The 25,523-nt window shown below is 41.3% G+C and overlaps 1 protein-coding gene across 2 annotated transcripts; it reads left to right on the forward strand.

The window, feature by feature from the left end:
- Window positions 1-1,475: 1,475 nt before the first annotated feature.
- Window positions 1,476-23,691, forward strand: LOC133118218 (max-interacting protein 1-like). Of its 2 annotated transcripts, none has more exons than XM_061228030.1 (6): window positions 1,476-1,769; window positions 4,579-4,681; window positions 7,156-7,185; window positions 15,882-15,996; window positions 18,886-19,057; window positions 20,960-23,691. In XM_061228030.1, the coding sequence occupies exons 1-6, from the start codon at window positions 1,541-1,543 to the stop codon at window positions 21,121-21,123; spliced, it is 813 nt and encodes a 270-aa protein (XP_061084014.1). In that variant the 5' UTR covers window positions 1,476-1,540; the 3' UTR covers window positions 21,124-23,691. The 2 variants fall into 2 exon arrangements, with proteins under 2 accessions (XP_061084014.1, XP_061084015.1); XM_061228031.1 differs by lacking the exon at window positions 1,476-1,769 and adding an exon at window positions 3,883-4,308.
- Window positions 23,692-25,523: the final 1,832 nt, after the last annotated feature.

Below are 25,523 nucleotides of genomic sequence, written 5' to 3' on the forward strand. Positions count from 1 at the left end.
CTACAGTTGTATGCAGAAAAGCATCAACACGTCAAACCTCTGAGTGGATAGGCTACAGCAGCAGAAGACTTGGTATGTCTAATAAAATAATAATAAATAAGTCTAATAAATACCTAATAAAGTGCTCAGTGAATGCACACATCTTCTGTCAGTGCTGAATAAAAGACATTCTCTTTGAAATGCTTGAACCTCAAAGTCCTCAACGCAAAAGTTTATGTTCTGAGGGAAGTCCCTTCGTACTCAACGTATAATTTCATTGTGACGGCTCTTGGGTTGTTTTTTCCTGTCCTCCTTTATGGAGGATCAATGACCCTCTCATGTCTTGAACTTCCAAGTTTCCTGTGAACTATACATCAAAAGCATGCCTTTGAAGCGTCTGAGGTTGGAAGGGAATGCACTATTTTGAGTGCGCTTGAATGGCTTGAATGCGTCATGCCGAGAAGGTAAAGAGACCTTTGGATAGTGCACATCAGAACTGCTCATAGACCACTCTGTTCTCAGCTGGTAGGCAAATGTATCGCTTAGCGTTTCCTGAGTGCTATTCTACCCTCACCGATGATGTTTCATTGCCACCTCTAACAGCCAACACAGTCAGCAACCTTTAAGTCCTACATTTGAACACACACACACAGTAAACATCTGCTCTCATCCTGAATATACAGTAAGCAGATTTTCAACAAGAGCAAATCGTTCATCAAACTCGATATCTTGCATTTTCCTTCCTTACAAAACCTCTGGCAGATCACGCTAAGCTCATTCTATAAATAAAGGGAGCATATTTGCATACTTCATATCTTCAGGGAGTATAAAGTGTATAAAGTGTGCTGAGCAGAAAGAAAATGCAGAAGGTAGCCTAAAATAATTTAGTCAGTCTTATTGTACGCGAAGGAGTTTTGATGAGGTCAGGACCTTCATGTTGAATGAAACCATTCCTCTCAACCCATGGATGACTGACTATCATCCCATAGGACTCCAGCCGGCAACTAGGATTATATCCAGGCCACTGGATACCCAGCTCAGTCAGGTATTCCACATGAAAGATTTATTCAAAGAACAAGACTTTTCAACAGCTTTATTTAACTTAAAGCAAGTATCAAGTAGCCCCTTGTTCAGACAACACTCCTGACAGCTTTCAGATGGGTTTTGGTTTTAGACTTCAAATGTCAAAACATGAAATGTTAATCTGTGAATTCAGTATCATTTGTGATACTTCCTACTTTTAATTCTGTCAGACATCTTTCGCATCACTATCGGAATGAACATAATAATGTTTGGAGGGTGTTAATAAGGATGAATTCATGTTCAACCCTTCAATTATGAAATAACCTGGATGGCGAATGTTATTTTTGCGTTTTAAAGGAAAGGTTCTGAAATAGCTGGCACTAGGACCCCGCGGGAGCCAACAGGCAAGGCAAGGCAAGACCATTCCATTCATCTAATCCCAAACTGCACGAATTGCCTCCACCAGAAGCAGCACATAGAATACTTGGCCGAAAATCTCTGTTCAAACGCTATACCGTAACCCAGAAGCAATCTAAAAATGGTGAGAAGTGAGAGGCAACAAAAAAGGATGCAATCCGAAGAGGTCTTTTTTGAGTCCGAGACATCTATGGATCAGCAGGACTTCTGCCAGATGTCCTGCTCCCCTTTCAGTGACGTCTTCAGCTCGGATGACTCTGCGATGGACAAGATTGACACCTTTCTGAAAAATGTACAAGTTTTGCTAGAAGCTGCAAGTTACATTGAAAATAATGAAAAGAAAAACGGAAGTAAGTCCTCATGTTTAGCTATATTTTTGTTTAATAGGCTGAAATCGCATGTATCATCTGAGGACGGTTGCATGCCCGTCTCAGACAACAAAGGACGGAGTTCAGAATAAAACTACTTGCTGTGTCGTGTAACAAGAGGCATGTAGGACTGTCAAATACATCACTGCTTTACAATGGAAATATTATGATTTTCTGGTCTATGTATGTAGCCTATATATAGCGTTAACTTGCTGTTCTTTTGTCCATACAGATCTGTGCGAGTTTTAAAACAGCAAAGTTCCTATTCATATTGATTCACATGTAGTTTGTTTTAGACCTATTGTAGCACATACGACTAATTTTTAAATGTAGCTACTTCTAAATCTTTTATTTATTTGTTTATTTATTTGAATATTGAAATACATTTCCTTGAAGTTCATTAGCATTTCATTAACCATTGTTTTTGAATCAAACAAATGATTGTCTAGGTATGTGCAAGCAAAAATGTTCGTTTTGTGTCTTCAGCAGATGTAGCAGACTTTGGTAGATTCTAGCGCTGTAGCCCATTATTGTGCAATGCAAGTAGGCCTACAGTCTATCGTTTCAGTGGAACTGATGTAGGCTAGCGGGGCAAGGAAAATTAAAAACACATAGCCACATTGCACCTTCTTCGTGTGATTGGTTTACTAGTTTGTGACAGATAATTTATTTATTTATTTATTTTTATAGACGCAAAGGATAGATTATTGAGGCCAGTGATTCGTGCTGAATTTTAAACGTATTATATTTGTGTTCATGTCCCCCAACATGTGTACAATTGCAAATAGTGTTGAACATGCAAGGCTATATGTTTGTACTCGGTGTCGTATTTCAAAGTCTGGGATTTTTTCCCTTCTGTATAGTTAATACGGCGCAATATAGTTTACATTTGACGAGATTTAATGGAAATGTATCCATGGACCAGTAAGGTTGCTGCTAGCAAGTTGGGCATCAAGTGTTTATTTTGTAGTAGCCTACAAAATTCATCGAGCAGATCAGTGTCAGTCAAACTAATAATGCGCATCTTCTCTTTCGTTGAAATGAACACGTCGTGTACACGTACACGTTACATTTGCGTAGGTCACACGGGATTTGTGGCTAGAGAATGACACTGTTCTGCAAATAGAGCACTAAACTCAATATAATGTAGCGCCTAAAAGACGAAGTTGCAAACTGCTGTTAGGCTAACAAAGAATATGCATGGATTATACAGTTCACTTCAGTGTTCATAAATGTTATAACAGTGTTTTAACTAGACTAATAAAATCTTATAACAAGAACAGCCGTTTAAGGAACATTACTGCAGCAGGCAATTTGCCGCTTCCTGGTACCCATAGGAGTTTTCACATGGTTTCCACATGGAACAAATTCTCTTGCTGTGATTGGTTTAATGTGATGTTGGGTTTGCTGTTTCCCACTGTGTATCCAATCATTCGCTGCGCAGGCTATGACGGCACGTGTTGCTGGGCCGGGCTTCGTGAGCCACGGTTCATGGGAAATGTATGCGTTCTGTAAGCAATGTCATGGGAAATGCCGGCATTTTCTGCAAAAAAGGCGCTAACAGATGTAGATTGAATAATAATCGCAGTAACCACAATCATTTCTCCATTGGTTAGGTGTACAAAATAGGCTAGTATGTTGCCCAAGCTCCATAATAGCCTAATAATAGTCGATATAATAATAATAATAATAATAATAATAATAATAATAATAATAAAATACAAAATAATAATAATAATAATTATTATTATTATTATTATTATTATATAAATGATAATAAAATAAAAATAACTTGCATAGTAAGGTGAAGGTATTATAATAAAATATAATATGCAGGTGGATTAATCTATCTTTATGTGGTGTCGCAAAATATTTCGTTTTGATTCATGCATCGTTATCTGATGAGTTTTTTTTATTATCGAGTCTGCACGTTTTCGGTTAAACTATTATGTTATTATGGGCTCTTTTGAGTCGTGGAGTGGATGCTGAAGTCTGTGGAGAATTTTAAGTAACTCGATATCCCAGAGAGCATTGCGATGGACTTGCAGATTCTCCTCCCCTCAGCTGTGGATCCAGGTAAACAAACTGGGTTGGAGTAGAAGGAAACAGCCGAGACTTCCAAAGCTTGGGGCTTTTGTATAGTTTAGTCTGTTTTATATAATCTCAGCAATCTTAGATATTTTTATTATTCTAGCGTGCTTTTAGCTAAATAGCAAAACCTGATTGGCACTTCAAAGCAATAGCCTATCTCGTTTTTCGGTAGCCACCGCTAAAATTAGCTAGGGTTGCCAATTTACTGCGGGATAGCACGCTAATAAATAGATATTAAAGTGTTTACCTCGTTTGTTCTAGCCAATTCTCTCTCCGCAATTATCACGTTTAATCAGTACCCAGTCCTGCGACATCTGTCCCTGAAATACCAGTTACCCTAGAGAGATAGCTAGAAAAATGACGGCAGTGCAGATTATCAACATCCAGAGGTTATTGGAAGCTGCAGAATATCTCGAAAGGAGGGAGAGAGGTACGAAGCTAACCAGGGCAATACTGGTTCGCGTCGCTTCCCAAATGAATTATGATGTGTGTCATAGCTGTTAATTAGTTTGCTAGGTCTGTGCATCGTTTTAAAAATATGTATTTTTATAGAACATTAATTTTTGCATGTCATATTACCCACTTATCCATGTTTGGCTGACATGTTTTGTCGATTGTTTTGGTGGAAAAAAATAGGTGTTTAATGCGCAGGGTATGAATGACTGGATAGCAGCTCATCGGTGCATTTTTCCCCAACCAGAATGTGAACACGGGTATGCTTCGACGTTTCCTTCAGTTCAGGACGAAAACCACAACAGACAAAGGAAATTAAAGAACAAGAAATGTCACAATGGTCACAACAGGTAAGCAAATATGTCGTATTGTTTAGCAACTAGCCAGAAATATTAAAATACACCACCCTTGTTTTACGTGCACTTTTTTCGTCAATTACACATTATTGAATATCTTCAGTACCTAGTGCTACACGATATTTTTTGTGTATACCCTGCACGCTGTTTTTGCACACGTAATGTTCGCAGCATATCATATGAAATACAAGAAGTGTGAGAAAAGTTAAAAAAAAAAAAAAAAAAAAGAGGATGTAGACGCTGCTTATAAACCGTTTATAAATGCATGTGGAATGTATATGGATTGGAGTGTATGCTTGTTCCTATGGAATGAGCAGGGAACGTTTCCTTGTTTGCTTTGGGGGATGGGAGGCCGTAGTAACAGCTCAAGCTTTCATCAGCTGATTGTCAAACCCACTGCAGTGAACCGAATAGGTTAGGGGCCATGTGCAAATAGCTCCGGAACATTTCGTTGCTAATGCATTCAATATATCGAATGCAATGATTTCAGATTTATATATTTTCATAAAATGGCATTTTAAATTGAACTGGTTCATTAAACATATGTTTGTCAGTTTATTTCAACAGCCCTGTATTTGCAAGGGAATGCATGCATATTTTCTGATGATTTTTCAGCTTAATTCTAGAAATATTTGTTATTGTTAAGATGATTTTAAAAAATGCAGTTGCTTCCTGTTTCATTTCTCTGTCCATTTTAAAATGGTTTTTTACGACTGGTTAAAATTCACAGTTCCTCTCCAGGGTTGCACTCTGCAATAAAATGTCCTGATGGAGAGATGTACTGTTGTTAGTGTGAAATCTTACATTGCATTCACATTTTGGCAGACTAGAGCCATTTGCATAGATGATTATTTGTTTTGTGATACAGTCCAATTATACTATAATATACTTTGCTGGTATTCAGGTAAAGTGCCTTGCTTATAGGCGCAATGCCAAAATCCTACCTGGGAATCAAGCTCAGAACAATCCCAGCTTCTTAACCATTATGCTACACTGCCATAGCAGTACTTGGAAATTCCATGGCAATCAAACTTCAATTTCGCGCAGTCATAATGCAGTTTTATCAGGCAAATGTCCTGGTTAGGACTCCTGTAGCACTATGGGAATGTTCCTGTCAACTAGAGCCCAGCACATACGCAGTGCCCAGTTAATTTGTATGGCATCCTTTTCCTGCAGCCTGTAAACCTTAGCAGCTGGCAATTTTCATGTAATTTGTGTTTGAGTTCCAAACTATCACATGGAGATTGTGGTGCGCTGTAAATATCCCCATCACAGTTGTTTGCCTCAGGGCAGAGTGACTGTCTCAGATTAGAATCTGTTTAAACCTAAAAAGGAGTATTTGTTAGTCATAGCAACTGTATTTTGGTTCCTGTTTCACAGCAAAGATCGACATTAATGAATAGCAATGAATCTACATAATGAATAGCAATGTGTGATACCACATCTGTACAGTTTTATATGGGGCGTGTTTTTGCTCACTGATGTTCAACTTTTACATATAACAACTGTGTGTCTGTGCTACCAAATAGCCTTTGGCCAAATCTGTTTTGCTGGAACTGAAATGTGTGCTAAAGTATTTGACGAGAACCTTCTGAGCATGTGGTCTGTCCACTGTGGATCGGAAGGCTGGTTCTAAAACAAGGACATTGGCCAATAGCATGTCAGGTCAACAGAAGGTGGCCAGCAGAAGAATAGGAAGAAATGGACAGTTGTTTAGTGAAGGTGGTTGTTGGATGTGTGCTGGGAGCTGCCCCCTCTCCCCCCCTCCCCCCCCCACACTGCGTTTGTCGTATTCCTAGCCAGCTACGTCACCTCCAGTCCTCCCTGTTACGCCTCGTCATGTTTCCATAAAAAAGAGCTGCACTTTGCGTAGCTAACACCTCTCGCAGGGATCGCGTTGCTGACACAGGGGTCAGTGCGGTGTAGGGTCCTGGTACGATGGAAGGGGGTTTCAACAGTGTCTCTTGCAGAGCTTGAGGACAGTAAAACAGGATAAGGAACTGCCTAATGTCACCTTACACATAGCAAACACGGAGTCATTCTACCAATCGTGCATTGCCTGGGTAACGTGCGGATACATTTAGGATACTTTGTGCTAGTTCCTACCGGCATCCTGAAATATAGCCAGAAATATCCACCAATCAGCACCTGTGCATTCCGTGATTGGTGAAGCTGCTCTGGCTTCTCCCAGCAAGGTGACATCATGACTGTCTTATCCCTGCTTGCAGCTGCATAGGACTCCACCATGCTTTTTGCACAAACATTTTTGTATTTTCCAGCAGTAAATTCCAGCAACATTTTACCTCATATTTTTTTCTTTGATTTATTGCTTGTCTTTGTTGAGCAGTTTCTTGGTGGTATTGAGGGTGGATTCAGAAAATGTTAAAATTGTTTTTCATGATCTCATGCTGAGGTGTTTTCAGTCAAGTTAATGCACATTTTTTTTACGTTTACTATCTATTTTGTAGGTCCACGCACAACGAGTTGGAGAAGAACAGGTGAGTTGTTTTATTGTTTTAGTTTATTATTTTGTCCATGTTTGCTATCTGCGAGTGCAGTAATGACCACAGCTGTCACTTGAGACTATCTAGGCTAAGGGTGGGACCCACAGGAGGGGAAGAATGATGCGTCAATTTCACCTGTTCGTATGGGCACAGTAAAGTAGTACTTTGTTGAACTACCAAAGACTCGCCAAACAGGCGTTGAACTGGATCACACTATGGAGGTTCTGTTGCTATGGTTTCAGTTGGCAGGGCTATTTGAGGCCAGACAGAAGTGAAACTGCGAATCCTCTGTTTACAGAGACAGAGTAATTCTGCTGTCTGTGTACACACGTCATATACCAGGGAGAGGCTGCTGTGAAACTTCACTCAGATGTAAAGTAAAAGTTCAATGTTTACAGGACAGCTGTGCAGCCAAGAGTGCACTGGGCAAACCAGGATCTGGATGTACGCGGATAGCTGATAGAATTGAAAAGAAACATTGAAATGACACGTCTTATTTTTACTATTTATTTAACCTTTATTTAAGCAGGCATACCCCCATGAGATTTAAATCTCTTTTGCAAGGGGGACATTAAACACAACAGTTGGTCAGAATCATATCATCGGAGATGCATGTCAGAGAGACACAAGTTGTGTCTTTTATGGCATCTTTGTTGACTGGGATTGATTCTTTACATTTCAAAGCTGATCATGTTTTCCCCCCTGAAGTGGGGGGGATTTTGGAGATTCTTTTGGAGATTATTTATTTTAATGACGCAATGCATTATTTACTTGCTAGGTATACAGTATACAGTGTACCGCAAACGTATTGGAACAGTGACACAATCTGTGTTGTTTTTACTGTACTACTGCACATTGCATTTCACATTAAACGATGAATTGTGTCAATTTAATGGTATTTCTGAGGGTACGTACATCCATATCGGCCGATCTTTGTAGGAATCGCACGCCCTTTTATACATAGACCCCCCCATTTTAGGGGACCAAAAGTACTTGGACAAATTAACATAATCTGAAATAAAGTAATCATATTTAGTGCTTGGTTGCAAATCCCCAGTATGGATACAAATGCCCTCAAATTCAAAGCTGACAGTCTTCACTTTAACCTCATATTCATTGTATTATTTCAAATTCAAAGTACTGGAGTATAGAGCCAAAACAACCAAAAAATTGTCGCCGTCCAAATATTTACACTCTGTTTTACATTGAGCTTGGTGAGGACTTTGGTTTGCAGTGCATTTGTCTCTCTCTGACTTGTGTAGAACGCATCTCCGAAGATGTGGTTCCAGCAGCTCACTTCAACATCCGCTCACTGTCACCCCCAAGAGCTCGGGCGCTGAAACATCTTCACAAGTGTTTTCTGAAGGGTGTTTTGAGGATACACACGTTTAGTTCGCCCTGTTCCTGCAGGAAACCCGGGCCGCTATGTGACCCTTGTTCGGTAAACTGGAACCGTTTGTTCCTTCCAACACCACTCCTTGCAAACCTTTCTCGACTTGATCTTTGGCTGGTTGAAAAACGTGCGTCGGGGTCAGGATAGGTTTTTTTTCTTTTCTTTTCTCTCCGCTGTCTCTAACGCTCGTCTAGACGGGACTGCTAACGAGAGGGTAGTGGAGGACAGAGGAAGCTGATAGAAGCTGCTGAACAGCTGGAAAAAAGTCCTGGGTCTATATTGTTGGGTTAAGCTTTAACTCTCTGTGGGCTAAAGGGTACCAATCTGAGCTTCTGCTTTTTGTCTGCCCCACATCTCTGTGTGCTTAGGAAAATGCAGGCTGCCTCTTTCAAAATGGGGGAATGTGATTGTACTGCTTGGCTGAGATTACGTGGCAGTGTCGAGCTGCAAGAGGAACATGGAGTTACTCACTCCCCAATCCTTGTGTTAGCGGTAGGGCTGGGTGTGGTAAGGTGCCAAGCCATGCAAAGCATATCCCAGTTGAGGGGTCACGATATAATGAATATCGCAATACGGGGGTCACAGTATGATACACTGATGCAAATGGGCATGCAAATTTGCATGTGGTTTTTAAAAAGGCATATTAGATTTTACTGAGGAAAACGTAATTGAGGGCAACAGTGGTCAGGATATGTGTTGCGTGTTGAGGCATCTGTCAATGCCCAGTCACTGTGCCTGAAGCCACAGGAAAAAGTTATGAAAATTACATTATCAGTGTGTGATGGTTCCCCAGTGTTCATAAAACACACAGCTAAAGGAAGGATAACAAGTGAAAAATTCCAACATTTTTATTTATTTGGTTGTTTAGCTAGCTTGCTAGCCAGGAAGGTCCCATAGAAGTATCAATATCGCTTCTTCCGGGCCAGGTCCTGGTAACGATGGCAGCAGATGTCTAAAAAAATGTCTAAAAAAATTTCAAATGGTCACATGAAATGCATATAAAACAACGGACAGAGAAGTATTTGGAGAGAAAAAAAGAGAAGTGCTTAAAAAGAGAATACATTAAAAAGTAAATGGAGATATTAAGCAGAATTTGAAAAGGGAAGCATGTAGTCCAAACCAATGCTATCCATAATACAGTCCATAACAAACATACACTCACCGAGCACTTTATTAGGAACATTTTGAATGGAAATAAACATAGTAAAAAACACACTGGCTGCACTCAATCTGCCAATCAGAGTAGAGAAAATATGGCTGAGCCGTGTACAGACACAATGATTGTTGGTGGCAGAAAGGGTGGTTTGAGTATCTCAGAAACTGCTGTTCTCCAGGGATTTTCACGCACACTAGTCTCTAGAGTCTGCAAAGAATGGTGCAAAAAAACAAAAAAAATCCAGTGAGCAGCAGTTCTGCAGACAGAAACGCCTTATTAATGAGAGATGTCAGAGGAGAATGGCCAGCCTGGTCAAAGCTGATAGGAAGGTGACAGTAACGCAAATAACCACACATTACAACAGTGGTATGCAGAAGAGCATCTCTGAACACACATAAATACGTAATAAAGTGCTATCTATACTGGTGCCCACGTGAGTTTAAATGAGCTAAATGTGAACAGAAAGGTCAAAGAACTGCAGTTATCACACGTCTGCATACAAGCAGCTTAGCTTATCTGACCAATATAACACAATATAACCCAATAAGCATTTAAGCAGTTTTTTGTCTTTAAACATAAATCTTAAGCACTCAGCATATTGAAATGTGGGTAATTTTTTGAAGGTGATAAAATTTTATGAAGGCTGTCATGCAGCCACTGTGGTCAGCTGATCTGTACTGTGGCTGTGCCTAAAACCCACGTGCGGAAAAGTCAACTTGTTACTGTTCGCCCGTTAATGGGCCATTTACAACTGTCTGACCTTGTATCACAGTGTAAAATCTATACAGATCCATCCGGAATTAGTATCTCTTTTTAAAAAAGGATTTTGATGGTGAGGTGTGTGGTTTGGTCTGGAGGGAGGCCGGCTTCATGTATAAGTTCATCGGTGAGGGATTGAATCATAGACTGCAGAGAAAATATGGACCGAGTGTACTATCCATGGGCCGTGAAAAGTGTTTCCACGCATCACCATGTTGTTACATTTGCGGCGAGAGACTGCACAGTAGGGAAGCCGAGTGTGACTACTCCACTGAGCACGTAAGATAAGAGTCTGGGGACAGATGTAATCACAATGCATTGTCTTAATAACACAACGGCTTAAAAATTGGCGCATGGGGAGAAATTAGATGAAGAGAAATTAGATGAAGAGAACAACGGTTGCGACTACATTTTCAAGTGGAGATAAATTAATTGACTTTGTATTTTGAACGCAATGGTATCATTGACTTTACATTGAAAACAAGTCTGAACGACCTACACCGGAGTCAACCGCAGTGGCGCTCATGAGCACCGTCTCTCAGCATGACCAGGAGAATGAGCTTAAAGAAAGAAGCCTGGTTTTGGCTGCTCAGTTTGAAGCCACATTCTGACCTGTAATCCCTTCTGTGTGTGTCTGTCCTCTCTGCTTCCTCCCTGTCAGAAAAAAATCCAAAATGAGTATTGGCTCTCCTTTTTAAAAAAGCTTTAGAGCTGAACGAGTATGAAAATGGGACTTTTAATCACGCGTAAATCCAGTTTTTTTTCAGCCAAATGGTCCTTTTGCACCCTCTTCCACTCGTGTTTCGTGTAGAAAACGAGGGAAAGCCCGTAATAAACCTGTAGCCTGTTGTGTCTGGCATGCCGTAATCTACCCATGTGACGTCGAAACTACATGGCCGTGTCACGGGAGGAGGGGAGTGCAGACGATCTGGAATAACAAAACCGTCCATTGTTTCTGGTCCTGCTTCCAAACGCTGCCCTCCGAATAATGCACAATGAACATTCGCTTGCTGCGTAACCCATAAGCAAGTCTACATTGGAAATCTCATTGACAATTTCGTAACGTTTTGAAAAAGTGCAAAGATCACCACAATAGCAAAAGAAAGTAAAAGAATGAGTCACCAGGCTAGGCACTTGCCATCGCAGCTTACGTACTTTGAAACCCATTTTGTTTTTACGTAACCGTAACCGCACTAGTCAACCCCGGTGGACGCTGCTTTTCCGCCTCTTTTCCAGGTGATTGAACTTGTGTGATGATTGAAAGGGAAGATTGAATCTTTTGAGGAGCGAGAATGGCTTTCGGTTTAGTTGGGGCTGGGTTCCGCAGATGCAACGTGTGGAACCTGTGTCCTTTTGTGCCAGCGGTCTGCCGTCAGTGTGCTTAGCCCCAGGGTGCAACCCATGAACTGAGCTATCGGGAAATACGGCTAACTAGCACCTCTCTTATAGCGGCAGGACACAGTTTCTGTACACAAAAGAAGAGTATGGAAAGAGCCAAAGGCCTTGATTAAGGAAGAGCATGACCTCTATAGGATGTGATGTGACATAACATAACAACATAACATAAAGTTACATAACGTAATGATGAGAACAGGCCACTCAACCCAACAATGCTCACCATTTTCCCACAACTAAAGGGTACCTCGTCCACACTGTTTACCTACAAACTAGATGGCATCTAGTGCCGTATCAAGTCTGGACTTGAAAACCCCCAGAGTTTCTGCCTCTACGACCTGGCAAGCTATTCCACACAGCGCCTACTTTCTGTGTGAAGAAGTACTCCCTAATGTCTGCGCGTAATTTACCTTTCGCTCATTTCCATTTATGCCATTTAAAATGGCCTCTAGTGGGATGAGTGTGAATGAGGCAGTGTCCTGACAAACAGTCATGCCACAAGGAGATCTTCTGCAGAATGGGCACCAGCCCCTGCTGAACGTGTTCACTGGATGTTGGCAGCTTGTGAGCGGTGGGGTGAAGGATTCTGGGTAGCTGTGCGGCGGCAGAGCAGAGAGAGGGTCCGTACCGCATGAGCAGTTCAGTTCCTGGGCCAAGGCCCACCTTCTGCTGGTGTCCACAGGGCAGCGTGCGATTGGCCAGGTCACTGTAAGCCCGGCCAATCACTACAGCGGTGTGTCTCACCTGGAAAGCTTCACAGGAACGCTGTGTGTTTGGACAGGTCACAATGATACGGACACAGCAGGATGGAAAACTCTCCTTTTGTCCTTTGGTTGTATCGCTTTGTGGCTCTGCACGGTGTGCAAATCAGGTGGTTTCGATCGCCCGAGTCCTGAATGAGAGCTGATCAAAGGTCAGGTCTGGACTGGTATGAACTGATTTGTTGTTACTGTTGTTATCATTACTTCTAATACTAACTGTAATCATAATTAGAAGAATTATAAAGCGATGGACTGACAAATATATACTTTATTGAATCTCGTTGGAGTAATTTGTCCTCTGCATTTGCCTCATCCTAGTTACCCAGGAGCAGTGGGCAGCCACAGTGCAGTGTCCGGGGACCAACTCTGAGGCCAGGGCCTTGGTCAAGCATGGCAGGAGCACACCTAACCTGACATGGATGTCTTTGAGTGTGGGAGGAAAGCGGAGTGCCCGCAGTATGTGTATGAAAGGAATAGAAAATGAAAATGGATTTGCTGAAGGGTCATTGAGCCCACGCAGGTGCATGGCAGTTGGTTCTCTGAATGCTTACGTAACCTACTGCAGAGTGAGTGCGTGTCTCTCACACAGGTGGGTGGAGCAGAATGGCGTCCATTCAGATGGAAAAGTATCTTGTTCCCGGAAACCTGCAGCAGGCTACGGGCAAATTGCATTTCCTGTGGGGGAAGAGCTGCAATTTGATACATCAATGAATTTGAGTGCAGGTCTGAGATACAGTGCGTAGTTTGTTGAAGAACTTTGTCAGGTTGTTTTGTGGTTGTATGTTAAAGTAAGATTTTGTAATTGCAAGAGTATCTGTTTTACTGTAGCTGAAAATGAACAGGGATAGTTATCACTGTCTGGTGTTAAGCAATAAGTGTGGAAGGTGATTTTAAAAAACATTATTTTAGGACAGCCATTAAGGGCGCTTGTTTGTATAGCCAAGTTCACCCAGGTAAAATCACACGCAGCTTAAGTTTTTATTCTGCAGATCGTGACAAAAATGTACAGAAGACAGACGTATGCACACATGCACGCACACTTGCCCATACGTGTACGCACACACACATACACCCTTGCACACACATGTGCGCACACACACACAAACACACACACACACATGTTTGGAGACGTGGGAGGGCTCCAACTGCTTCTAGGCCTTTGAAGGTTATGATTCAAACTACGAAAAACAGGCACTCGACAACCAACCAACTGTGAATTCAGCAGGACTGGCGAGTGTGGGTGTCTCTGACATCCTGCATGGCAACCTGGACGGATTACAGGATTACATGTGGCCTGAATGCAGTAAAATCAGCCTGACCCGAAAGCTGCTGTCGGGTGTAATATCAGCTGGAATGGTGTGTGTGTGTGTGTGTGTGTGTGTGTGTGTGTGTGTGTGTGTGTTTGTGTTTGTGTGTGTGTGTGTGTGTGTGTGTGAGTGTCCTAGCGCTCAGAAGCGTTTCTCTCAGCCAGGCTCTATGGTGGTTTCATAACCCTTCACACTCATGCCTATTAGTGGGGCTGACTCACTGATGTGGGCTGGCCCCTCAGGCTGCCAGAAGTTTGGATTATTGACTGCTTCTGACCATGTGTGCTATTTCATGTAACTTCTACCGTTAACACGTATAAAACTGTAATGGATAAAATTTTATGAGCTTGTCTTTTCCTCAGTATTTCAAATCATCACCAAATAAATACATTCTCTAATTTCTAAATGATGCATTTCATGTGATTGTACAAATATTCAACTGGTATATTGGTTTTAACTTGGACTGGGTGTATTATTTTCAAGTTATAAACAACATCACACAAGGACTGTGAGTTATTTGAGTGTTTGGAAATGAAAATGTATCCTACATTTTTCAGTATTATTACATTTGCAAATGGATAACACTAAAATCCTAGTCATGGTAAACCATTTATCATGGGCTCTCTGATTGGCTGTGAAAGGCAGCCCTAATGTAATGCTAACAAGCTAACAACCTGCATAAATGTAGCGATGTAATAGATCATTGGGTATGTTGGCTTCATCACATAATTCATTCCATGATTGCACAGTAAACAAATTACAGATGATTTGTCCTCCTTGTAAGCAAAGACGGACAATTCTTCAACAGATGATAGGCAGATCTGCCTTGCAGAGATCACTGTGAGTCACAGTATTAAAAACACTATTAATATTCATGCCAACGTGCCTTTGTTTTTACATTCTCAAATTGTTTTTCGACGCAGCCGACGAAGCCAAAAATTGTGAGAGTGTAATGAGGCTGAAAGAGCTGGGAAACAAAATAATGAAACATTATTTTTTCCTGAATGAAAGTGTGTTACTGCTGCACTATGGGACTATACCATCCTCAGAAGTTTTTATCATCTTTGTTTTGCCAAATTAAGTAGTGTTTAACTTCTAATCTTAAAGGACATTTTACTAAGTAATTGCATTGATATTTTTAAGTATTGTTTTGAGTACAAATACTGCAAACTCAGTATTAGTATTAGATTAGCTGGTAACTTCTGCCCAGAGAGGGAAAAATATACTGTATTATAGTAACAATGCTGATGACTGATTTGTTCATTCATGTCTCCACACATTAGGAATTTCCTTTTCTGTGTTTCCCTGTTCTTATGATATGTTGCTCTCTGAGGATCCCTGGTGATGGCTGTTTAGATGTTATTATGGGATGGGTTTTTCCCTAGTCTATATATAAACCACAGGCCTGCCTGAAACGTGTGATGTAATGATGAAAGCTAGTTGCCTGGGAAGCATCAAAGCAGGGTCCCCTTGTAGGTGTATGAAAGAATGAGAGGTGCTGGAATGAAGTATATACAAGTACAAGAGATACGCTTTATTAATGACTAGATCAGAGCAACTGAAGTTTCTTGTTTTCAATCATAAAAGGCATGTTTGGGAATGTTCTGGCATGAGATTAATATCAGTATAAATATACCTTGGAAAGTGCCAGGAAGTATTCTGAAAAGATTTAGCTCTACTGTTGTTTCTTAAATGGGAATTTTTCCAAAATGTACCCTGCAGTACAGTAATGTTCTCTTTGGGTACAAATGGGTTCAAGCAAAAAAAGGTACACTTTAATTATATATTGCTGGCAATTCAAACATTTACTTCTGAAAGTGTAACGTTCTTAATATTGAAAGGTTATTTGAGTTGATGTATGTTGAGGGGTTGGGGGAGGAATGTAAAAAACTGAAAGCTGTTGTTTCTCTCCTCTGTAGACGAGCACATCTCCGGCTGTGTTTGGAGAGACTGAAGGCACTTATACCGCTGGGACCCAACTGCAGCCGCCACACCACCCTGGGACTGCTGAATAAAGCTAAAGCACACATTAAGGTCATTATTATTATTATTATTATTGTTTTTATAACGCTGCGCAAAGCATAACTGCATCGTTCCCTACTGTCCAAACAGGAAGGTGGAGACATCCACGGTTCTCCTCTGAAAAGAGTTTTATCACCGGCCTGCTACTTTTCACACCACCGGCAGCCAACAGTCAAGCTCTTATAGGGTAGAGTCGGAGGAAGACCTTTTCATACTGGGCTTTGGCACGCAGTCCATGGTAGAGAGCTATGAAGAGCTCCCGTAACCTGGGCGACACAATCGCTAATGGTTCTGGAGATACCGCAGTCAGCACTGCCGCAGTCCGACATCGTGGGGCTCATCCATACACTCCAGTGCCTTAACTGAATGAGTCACCCAGCATCTTTTTCAGTTTTCCTGTGTGGCTCTGTGCGCCGTCGGTATTTGATGAATACAATGTAACTGCATTTGGACGCACGACAGATTAATCATTGGTAAAGAGTAGCTACCAACTGCAGCCTTGCAGATGTTGTTTGTCACACTTTCAGGCAGACACACGCGTCATTTATTTTGTGGCATCTGGGATGGCAAAGGCTGTGTCAGAAAAATGTAAAAAGGTACAAACACATTCCAGTCCTGTCTAGGCATAGCTATGTTCTTCAGTAGTTGGAGTGTTAAAGTGAGTAGTACTAGTTGCCTGAATCTTGTATAAATTACATCATGGTCGCCTATTGGAACAGCAGTCATATTGGATAATCGGATTACATAATACAGATTCTGTGATGCATTTCTCAGCTTGTGTGGCTGTGTTTGTGCAACTGGAAATGGTGCAAGTCTGAAAAAAAGGTTCATTTCTCTCATGGATGAGAAGACCAGTTTAGTACTGTTGAGTGCAGAGGTCTTTTGCAAGGGGAGTGTAGCTGAACGATAGGAGGTTGTGTACAAAGCCCCGCTACCAATCCCATTCCGCTGTTAGCCTCGTTTTCTGAGAAGCAGCTGGCCATTGGACAAAAATGGCAAGAATTACTTTGCCAAAGCTGTCCTCTAAATCTACAGCTATTTATAGCTGTGTCCGGTTTGCTTGGAGTCATATCTAATAAAATAGGTTTAGACCGTGTCCCTAACTCTAGCTTTCCCTCTCGGACCGGACGGTCTGCGGAGGTGTAGTGTGAATATCAGAAAAATAGAGATTGTGAATAATGTAATTAATCATTTGCAGTTATTATTGTTTTGTTTTTTAAAATATTTTTGTTATGTGTGTTCTTTTTCATTGTTATAAAATGAACTGCATCATCTGTATCTGGAACAGTGATCCTATCGACCCAAGAGACTCTAAGTTGAATTGGATTATGGGAAGGAAAAAGTAAGGCATTTTCAGTAACACTATTTCAAGGCTCCTACATAAGAGCTATATAACTCCTTCATTAGCACTTATGTCAATAACCATCATAACGATCTTGTGTCCGTTCACTTGGCATGACATTGTAATATCACTTGCTGCATCAACCATATGCCTATTATTGACATAAGCGCTTATGAATGCTTATGTAGTGCTTATGGAGGAGTTATATAGCTCTTATGTAGCAAAGAAAGTGTTTTTCCAGGGCTCATATCGGGATAAATGGGAATAGCTCCTGATGCTCACTATACTGTAATTTGCTGGTCCATATTTCATAACTTCTGGACTTTAGATTTTCGAGTGATCTGCATGTGTGACTGCAGCAGATCTGTATTCTCCTGCAGTGTTTTTCCGTGGATACCTTTAAAATAACCTCGGCGTATGATTGATATTTCAGTGAGGCCTTCGCTGTAAATCAGCTGATTGCACCTTTCACACGCTTTCCTCTGCTATCAGTCAGTCACATGAAATCCACTTCATCACTGCCAGTCGTCCACTTAGCCTCAGGTCCAAGGGACACACAAAAATAAATTACATTTGGTCTTTTAAAATGTGAAAAATACATTACCATGTGTCTTCATATTCAGATTACTACTTTTATTATGCCTTATTAAATATTGAATTATTTTACATACAATTTGTATATAATTGTATCTTGTTTCCATGTTAATTAGGTTATTGTATTGCATAATGGTAGAGATAGAGAGGTGTCCAGTCTTATCTGAAAAGGACCGGTGTGGGTGCAGTTTTTTGTTTTAGCCTAGTGCTACGATACCCGATTCAGCTAATGAACTAATAATGGTGGTCTTCAATCACCACATTGATAAGTAGAATCAAGCATCTTTGCAATGGGATAAAACAAAATCCTGCACCCATATCGCCTCTTTTCAGATAAGATGGCCGCCTCTGGTGTAGTATGGTTGTGAGGGAGCTGTACAGTAACTCAGTGGTTTCAGGTTCGGTTCTGAGGTGGGCCAGGTTGTTGTAGCTGCCCCCCCTAGGGTGCTTATCCTCAACTGCTTGCATATCCCAGCTCACACAAACATTCTCACAATGTCCCTGCCATGTAGTGGCAATATTATAACATTGAAGTACTGAATGTACTGAATACTGAAGTAACATAGTGAGGACATATTGTGTTGGCAGGCTACCCACTGTATAAATGAGGCTTTTCTGAAAGCTAGTTACTATATAAGAGCGTCTGTTAAATGGTTAACGGACTGCATCTATATAGTGCTTTTATCCAAAGCACTTTACAATTAATGCCTATCATTCACCCATTCACACACCCACACACACACACACACACACACACACACACACACACCAATGGCAATTGGCTGCCATGCAAGGTACCAACCAGCTTGTTGGGAGCAATTGGGGGTTAGGCGTCTTGCTCAGGGACCCTTCGACCCACCCAGGGCAAGGGATCGAACCGGCAAGCCTTCCAAACGGCCAGACGACCGCTCACAGCTCCTGAGCCACTGTGGCTCATTTTGGCTGAATGTCTCTCTGTACTTCAGAAACTTGAAGAGGCAGACCGGAAGGGCCAGTCTCAGCTGGATCACCTGGAGAGGGAGCAGAGGCACTTACAGAGGCAGCTGGACCAGCTGAGGGCCGGGCCCGACGGCGAACGCACGCGCGCCGACAGCGTAGGCTCCGCCCCCTCGTCCGAACGCTCCGACTCCGACCAAGGTCAGCGTAGGCTCCGCCCCCTTCCACCTGCCGCTTTCTCTCTACCTCGCCTCTGTCTCCTTTCCTTGTTACACAGCCATCATCAGATCTGGACCTCAAATCCAAATCCCTGGTTTTCTTTTCTCCCAGGTAATTATCTGAACACCTGACTCCCAAGTAACGGGAGGGTGGAAAACCTGCAATCCTCGGACCTCGAGACCCGTGATTTGATGATCCCTTTGCTAGGATCTGCTAGAAGTCCAGAGACCAATTGTGCTGCAGATTGCAGTCACGCAATGGTCTTCATTCCTGGTCCTGGAGATTGGTGTTGGTTTTTGTTGTTACTCCGCACTAAATTGATCAATGTAAGCAGTTGATTACACAGTTTACTCACCTCCCCTGGGTTCTTTTCTCTGAACTGGTTGCTGATATTAAGACAAAAACAAGAACCAGCATACCCTGCGGCTCTCCAGGACCAGGAGTGAAGATCACTGCAGTAGCGCAGTTGTAGATCTATGTTGAAGTGTTTTGGTTGTAGTGCAGTTATGTAGTTCTGTCTGCCAATGACATTTTGTTCCCTAGCGACTTCCTAGCAGCTTACTTGCTCTCACTGTAATGTGCAACAGAATGTAATGTGCAACAGAGATGATTCTGCTGAAGTCTGAGCTGTTCAGGCTCAGGCACTCAAATGAGAGGAAGCCATTTTGATAAGGGCTTTGATATTCACCATGAACTAGTTATTTTAATGATTGAAGTGTTTCTACATGTGTTAAGGCAGGGGTGCACAACTCCAGTCCTAGAGGGCCGGTCTGTGTGCTGGGTTTCTTTCTGACCAATTACCTTAGTTTTAGTTTTCTGACAGCTCTATAAACTCCTGTACTTGAGCGCAGTGAATTCTTTCGCAAATGCTTGCAGTCTGTGGCTGTAACTGGTGCTTACACAAATGCCAGATCAAGGTGTGATTGAGCTAGTTGAATGATTATTTAAGTTGGCACTAATTAATCAAATGGCCTGGTCCTTGTTGTTCAGGGAATGCGCGTTCAACCCATCCTGTGTGTGCTATACTTGTCAGGCATGTCTTAAACTGTTAGCTTTCTGTCAGAAGCTCCGGGTGGTTACAGCTAATTTCACACCTGCTGGTGATTCAAATTAACATGGGATAAAAGCAGGTGTGGGAGTTGATTAGGGCAGCCATTTTGAGAGAAACATGGGTATGTGTAGGCCGGTTGAATCAGTTGCTTCTGTTTGTTTTTTTATTTAAATATATACCTTTTTCCTTAATATTCTATATCTCAGAATATATATATATATAATATATATAATATAGAATATAATATATTCTCTGCAAGGCTAAGCAACAGCAAGCTCTGCCACTTTACAACAGGAATACGTGCCTTTGCATTAAATTTCCTTGTTAGTGAAGGCTGTTCTGTCAACATGTTGGAATCAAAGACTAATCCACTGTACTAAATGCAAGCCTTAAATGGGTTTATTCTTGATCCATTTTCCAAGCAAGGAGAAGGCGAATGTTTCAAAATCTGGCTTTACTTGCTAGATTTACTCTGAATGTACAATTCAAATCTACTAAAACACACAATCTGGCAGTTTGTTTTTAGCTATCTGTGCCACACTTTTCGAGTTGACTAATCAAGCAACGTTAAACCCTAACTACCTTATCTGAAAAGAGCCTGTGTAGATACTGGTTTTTTGGTTCAGCAAAAATTAACGAATTATGACAATTTCTTGATCAGATGAATCAGGGTCATGGTGGAGAGGGAGAAATATATTTTTTTGCCAATTAAATCAGGGGATTATTAGGTGGCAGGTTAGGTGGCCAGATACAATTTGAAAAGTTTTAGCACCCTTAGTCTTTCAAAGAGTATGATTTGTATAACGGCCATGCTCATGTGTGTGTTCCTGCAGAGGAGATCGAGGTGGACGTGGAGAGTGCGGAGTTCTTCCATGGGGAGGGGGCCCGGCCCTGCAGCACCAGCAGCAGTGACCTGGACGACCACAGCAGCCGTCAGAGCACAGCCAGCGACGAAGGCTACTCCACCTGCAGCGTCAAGCTGGCCTTCTCCTCCTAGAGCCCACAATGCACCTCGCCGGGAGAGCAGCACCTCCGGGGGAAACTCCCGTTCAGAACGACTCCTACAGATTTAACGCTCTCTGAACAAACGTACAAAAAAACAACCACAAAAAAAGCGCAATCGCTACAGGTAGTCAACACTCATACAATGTAGTTTGTCTTTAACCAAAAAGGCTTGGTTCAAAGGAATATATATACTCATTTCATGCTGAAATGATTTTAAAAATTGTAACTTATTTTTGAACGTATTTGAAACCGATGTCGCATTTGGAATTCAGCCTTCAGGTGCATTTAGAAAAAAGGCTTAATTTTCATACAGAAGAAAAAAAAAACTGGAGAACTGCATTTGTAGGTTTTTAGAAGGTTATGTTTTAATCAGATTGGTTTGTTTTCCAGAAGATGGGTCTCCCTTTAAGTCGGGATCTCTGGTGTCTGATAAAGATCTGTACCCAGGGCTCAAAGGTGGTCACCTGTGCCAATAAAAAAAAAAAAAAAAAAAAAAATAGTAATAATTTGGGCATCAGTAATGCGGGATCACAGTTTAACATGCAAGTGATGTATGTGTGTTGAGCTCTTTGTGACCCAAGCATTGCTAGCCACAAAGTTAACACTTGAGCAAGGTGCTACATAAGAAACCAGCAAACGGATCAAACGCCCTGCGAATACAACATAGGGTGCCTACAGAGTCTGGCAAAGTCCAACAAGTGAAGGAAAAAAATGATCTGTAGCCCTGAATGTGGGGGTTTTCGGGGGTAGATTCTAATCCTAGAATCGGAAAATGTGGTTTTAGTCACCAGTTCATATAAGCTATCCTGCACTTATCAACTCTGTAACCGATACTGAACCAGCACCATCAAACCTTTTCTACTTGACGTCTCTCTTAACAGTAAGTCGGAAGCAATAACACTCCTAGGCATTTTGTCTGGACTTTTTTGTCCGTTCCTTTCCCCCCAAAATGCAGCAAAATTTACTTGCTAGACTTTGTGTGTGTATATACTATAGGTTTAATTAATTTAAAATAAACAGAAAAAAAGAGAGGATATTTGTAACCATATAACATGTTGCCATCCGCTTTATTTTGTGTTTTCGTGTTTTAAAAATTGAAACTGCTCAGTGTCGGTTCTTGTCATGGCTTGACATGGGCAGTATTAGGAGGTTCATTTTGCTGGCTAACATCGTTCCATGTCACAAACGACGCATTTCAGTGGGAACGCAATTACTGTAGGATATCAATGCGAAGGCCACTGGACAATTTGCTAGTAAACGCTTTGAGAGTTTAAGCTGTTATAATGTTTATTTGTATTGTTTTCTTTTTTCTTTATTTTGGGGGGTGGGGGTGTGCTGGGAGCTTTGAATATTGAGTCTGAGTAGACTAGGTTTTGTTGAACGTGTTAAACAGAGCTCTAAAATGTTTTCACAAATTGCACTTCGAAAGTCCACCTTTGTCTTCTGACGTAGTTTTAATAATTTCCCAATGTGCTTTTTCTTGTATGGAAAAAAATATTGTATTGGGTTAAACGTGTATTTATTTAAATACTCAGCCCTTGCAACTAACTTATTGGCTTCTTTACGATACCTGCTGCTTTCGAGCCACATTCCTACTTCCTATTTTCGGTTAAACTGTGGCATTATTGAACAAGTTGGCAATTTTGCTAATTTAGATATATATATTTGTTTTCTTTGTTTTCTTTTCTTCTGATGGTACTCTCGCAGAGCAACATCACTGTCGTTATAGTTATTAATAGTAGTCATGTTAATTTATTTGGCAGTCACCTTTGTCTTTGGTGAATAATAACACTCAAAAACACAAGTGAATCATTATTCTCTGTACAATAAAGCAGTTCCTTTTACTTCTGGAAAAAGTAAAATGAAACCCCTTCTGACACTTGATATAGCCCACTGCTGTATACGGGCATCTCTTAGGCACAGGTGTTGGCTGAGGTGCGGCCAGCTTATTTTGCTGTATCTCGTGTCTACTGAGTGTCTCGTAAACTTGAACCCTCATCTAGACTGAATGACTAGACGTCTATCAAGGGAATTTTAAACGGTTGTCCTGAAAATACAAGTATGGTACCAGTATATATTTTTATTGGTTTAATGGGAACACGTAACACACCAGACAGTGTCGTCGCCAGCAAAGCTGTTTTCTCCATGGGATGCACTGCTGGAAAATGATCCAGAAATTCATGCTCAAGTTCTGACTTGTACATGATTCTGCCTGCTGTTGCTGACTGATAAAAAAAAAAAAAAAAAACTAATCGCCAAATGTGTCTTAACATCCCAGAGCTGACTCTTGCATGAGCGGGTTATGTCTGTTGTCTTTTATTTTGGTGGATTTGTTTTTATTATTTTGTAAACTGCACTATGAAAAAAAAGACCCATGTGAAGAAACTGTGTTTCCAGTTCCACACCAAAGTGTTTTAATTTCTTCTTTGTTCATGCTAGAGGCCATGAAAGTCAGCTGAGGGAGGCCATGTTACTGGCCCTCTGATGTCATTTCCTGTATGTATTGGGCAGACACTAGCAAGGGAAAATGGGTTAATAAATCTGTTCCATCCAAATGATACAGCTGTGTTAAGTGTGTGTACCATTTCAGTTTGTCCTCCAAGTTATAATGCAGTCAGGCTCACTCACAATACTGAACACAGATATTAAATGGTACCATTACTACATTTTATACAAGGTATTTTTAGAAGAAAATGCCAAACGTGTAAATCTTTTAGATGTGCAAAACAACCTGGAAGTATAGTCAGGGAATGTGACTTTGTATAGATATTAATAGATAAATTATACATGAAAGCCACTTATTTTCTTTGGTGCATTTGTGTGTCATTAAACAAGCATCAATAGTAATAGATTTAATGTTTTAACACTGTTGAATCTTTGAAGAGGAGGGTTTAATATATTCTTATGCTGTTGAGAGGAGGGGGTTTGCCTGCCTGGCGTTGACTGTAGAAAATCTGTAAAGAACATACTAAAATGGTAATCACTGCTCCCACTCAAGCAAGCCATGGGGCTCAGTGTGAAAACACCATCTGTGGCTCACCCTTGCTTTACTGCTGACACTGTAATCAACAGTGTGCTTCGACGCTGCTGTGTTTCAGCTCCACTTAAAGAGACAACGCAGGGCAGCTTTTGTCTTTTCATTGAAAATACTTTTCATAACTTGCATCATAGTTCAACAATACAGAGACTGTGGACAGCTTCAGTAAGCCTGTGGGCCGAACCTTTGCTGATGGTGTCTACTGTTGATCAGTGGTCACCAACCCTGTTCCTGGTGGTTTTCACTCCAACCCTAACAAAGCACACCTCATTCAACAGCTTCAGATGTCATGAGCTGCTAATGAGTAGAATCAGGTGTGCCAAGTTAGGGTTGAAGAGAAAACCTTCATGAGGTTAGATCTCCAGGAACAGGGTTGGTGACCCCTGCTGTAGATCAAGGATACTCAGTCTTATCCAGAAAGATAGAGTGAGTGCAGGCTTTTGTTCCTACCAAGCAGTCACCTGATTCTACTAATCGGCCATTAAATTCTTTGCTTAGGACCTTGATTAGTAGAACCAGGTGTGTAACTGCTTGGTTCGAACAAAAAGCCTGCACCCAGGCTTGTCCTTTGTGGGTAAGATTGAATATCCCTGCTATAGATGACAAAGATTTAGCACAATGCTAGCAATCACCATTCTTCTGAAGTGGAGTAATGCTCCTTTATTGCCTTGTAGGTGCAGATCTCAGCCAGTTCTCCTTAAAACCTCATTGTTGTCTATGCAGAAGTGATACGGGTGCAATTGGTACACATGAAGCCCTTCTACACCTTGTATCTGAGGCAGGTGCCAGGAAGTGATGTCCCCAAAGGTAACTGAAACTTCAGGTGGTGGTTAAAGTACAGACTCAGATTTTATTAAAGGGTGTTTCATTTTGTTTCCACCATGCAGAAATTGCAGCACTTTTTGTACACTTTTCTCTCCATTTCAAGGTGCCATGACATTTGAGGCGAATGGCTTTATGCGTCTTTCTGATTAGTCAGGTGTGCTGAATCTTAGTGCAGGTATAAGAGCTTTATCTAGTCTTGAATCTATGCTTTTGATTGCCATTGGCATTTGTAAGACCAGACTAAGTCAAGGAAGGCATTATGAGGCTGTGAGATGAGGAAAAAAACAGACATTGGCCAAAGCTTAGGCTTTCTAAAATCAACTGTTTGGAACGTCATTAAGAAGAGAGCACTGGTGATTGCAGTAATTGTCTTGGGCCTTGTATAGCCTTGTAGGCTATTGAAGATAGAAATCCTCACCATAATGAAAAACCCCCAAAAACCTCCTAGACACACTCTTCAGGAGGCAGAGGTAGATGTCTCGGTGACTACTGTCCACAGAAGACTTATGTTCCACCAAATATTTTATGCT

The sequence above is a fragment of the Conger conger genome, chromosome 18 (assembly GCF_963514075.1).
Source record: "Conger conger chromosome 18, fConCon1.1, whole genome shotgun sequence".
In the NCBI taxonomy this organism is placed as follows: Eukaryota; Metazoa; Chordata; class Actinopteri; order Anguilliformes; family Congridae; genus Conger; species Conger conger.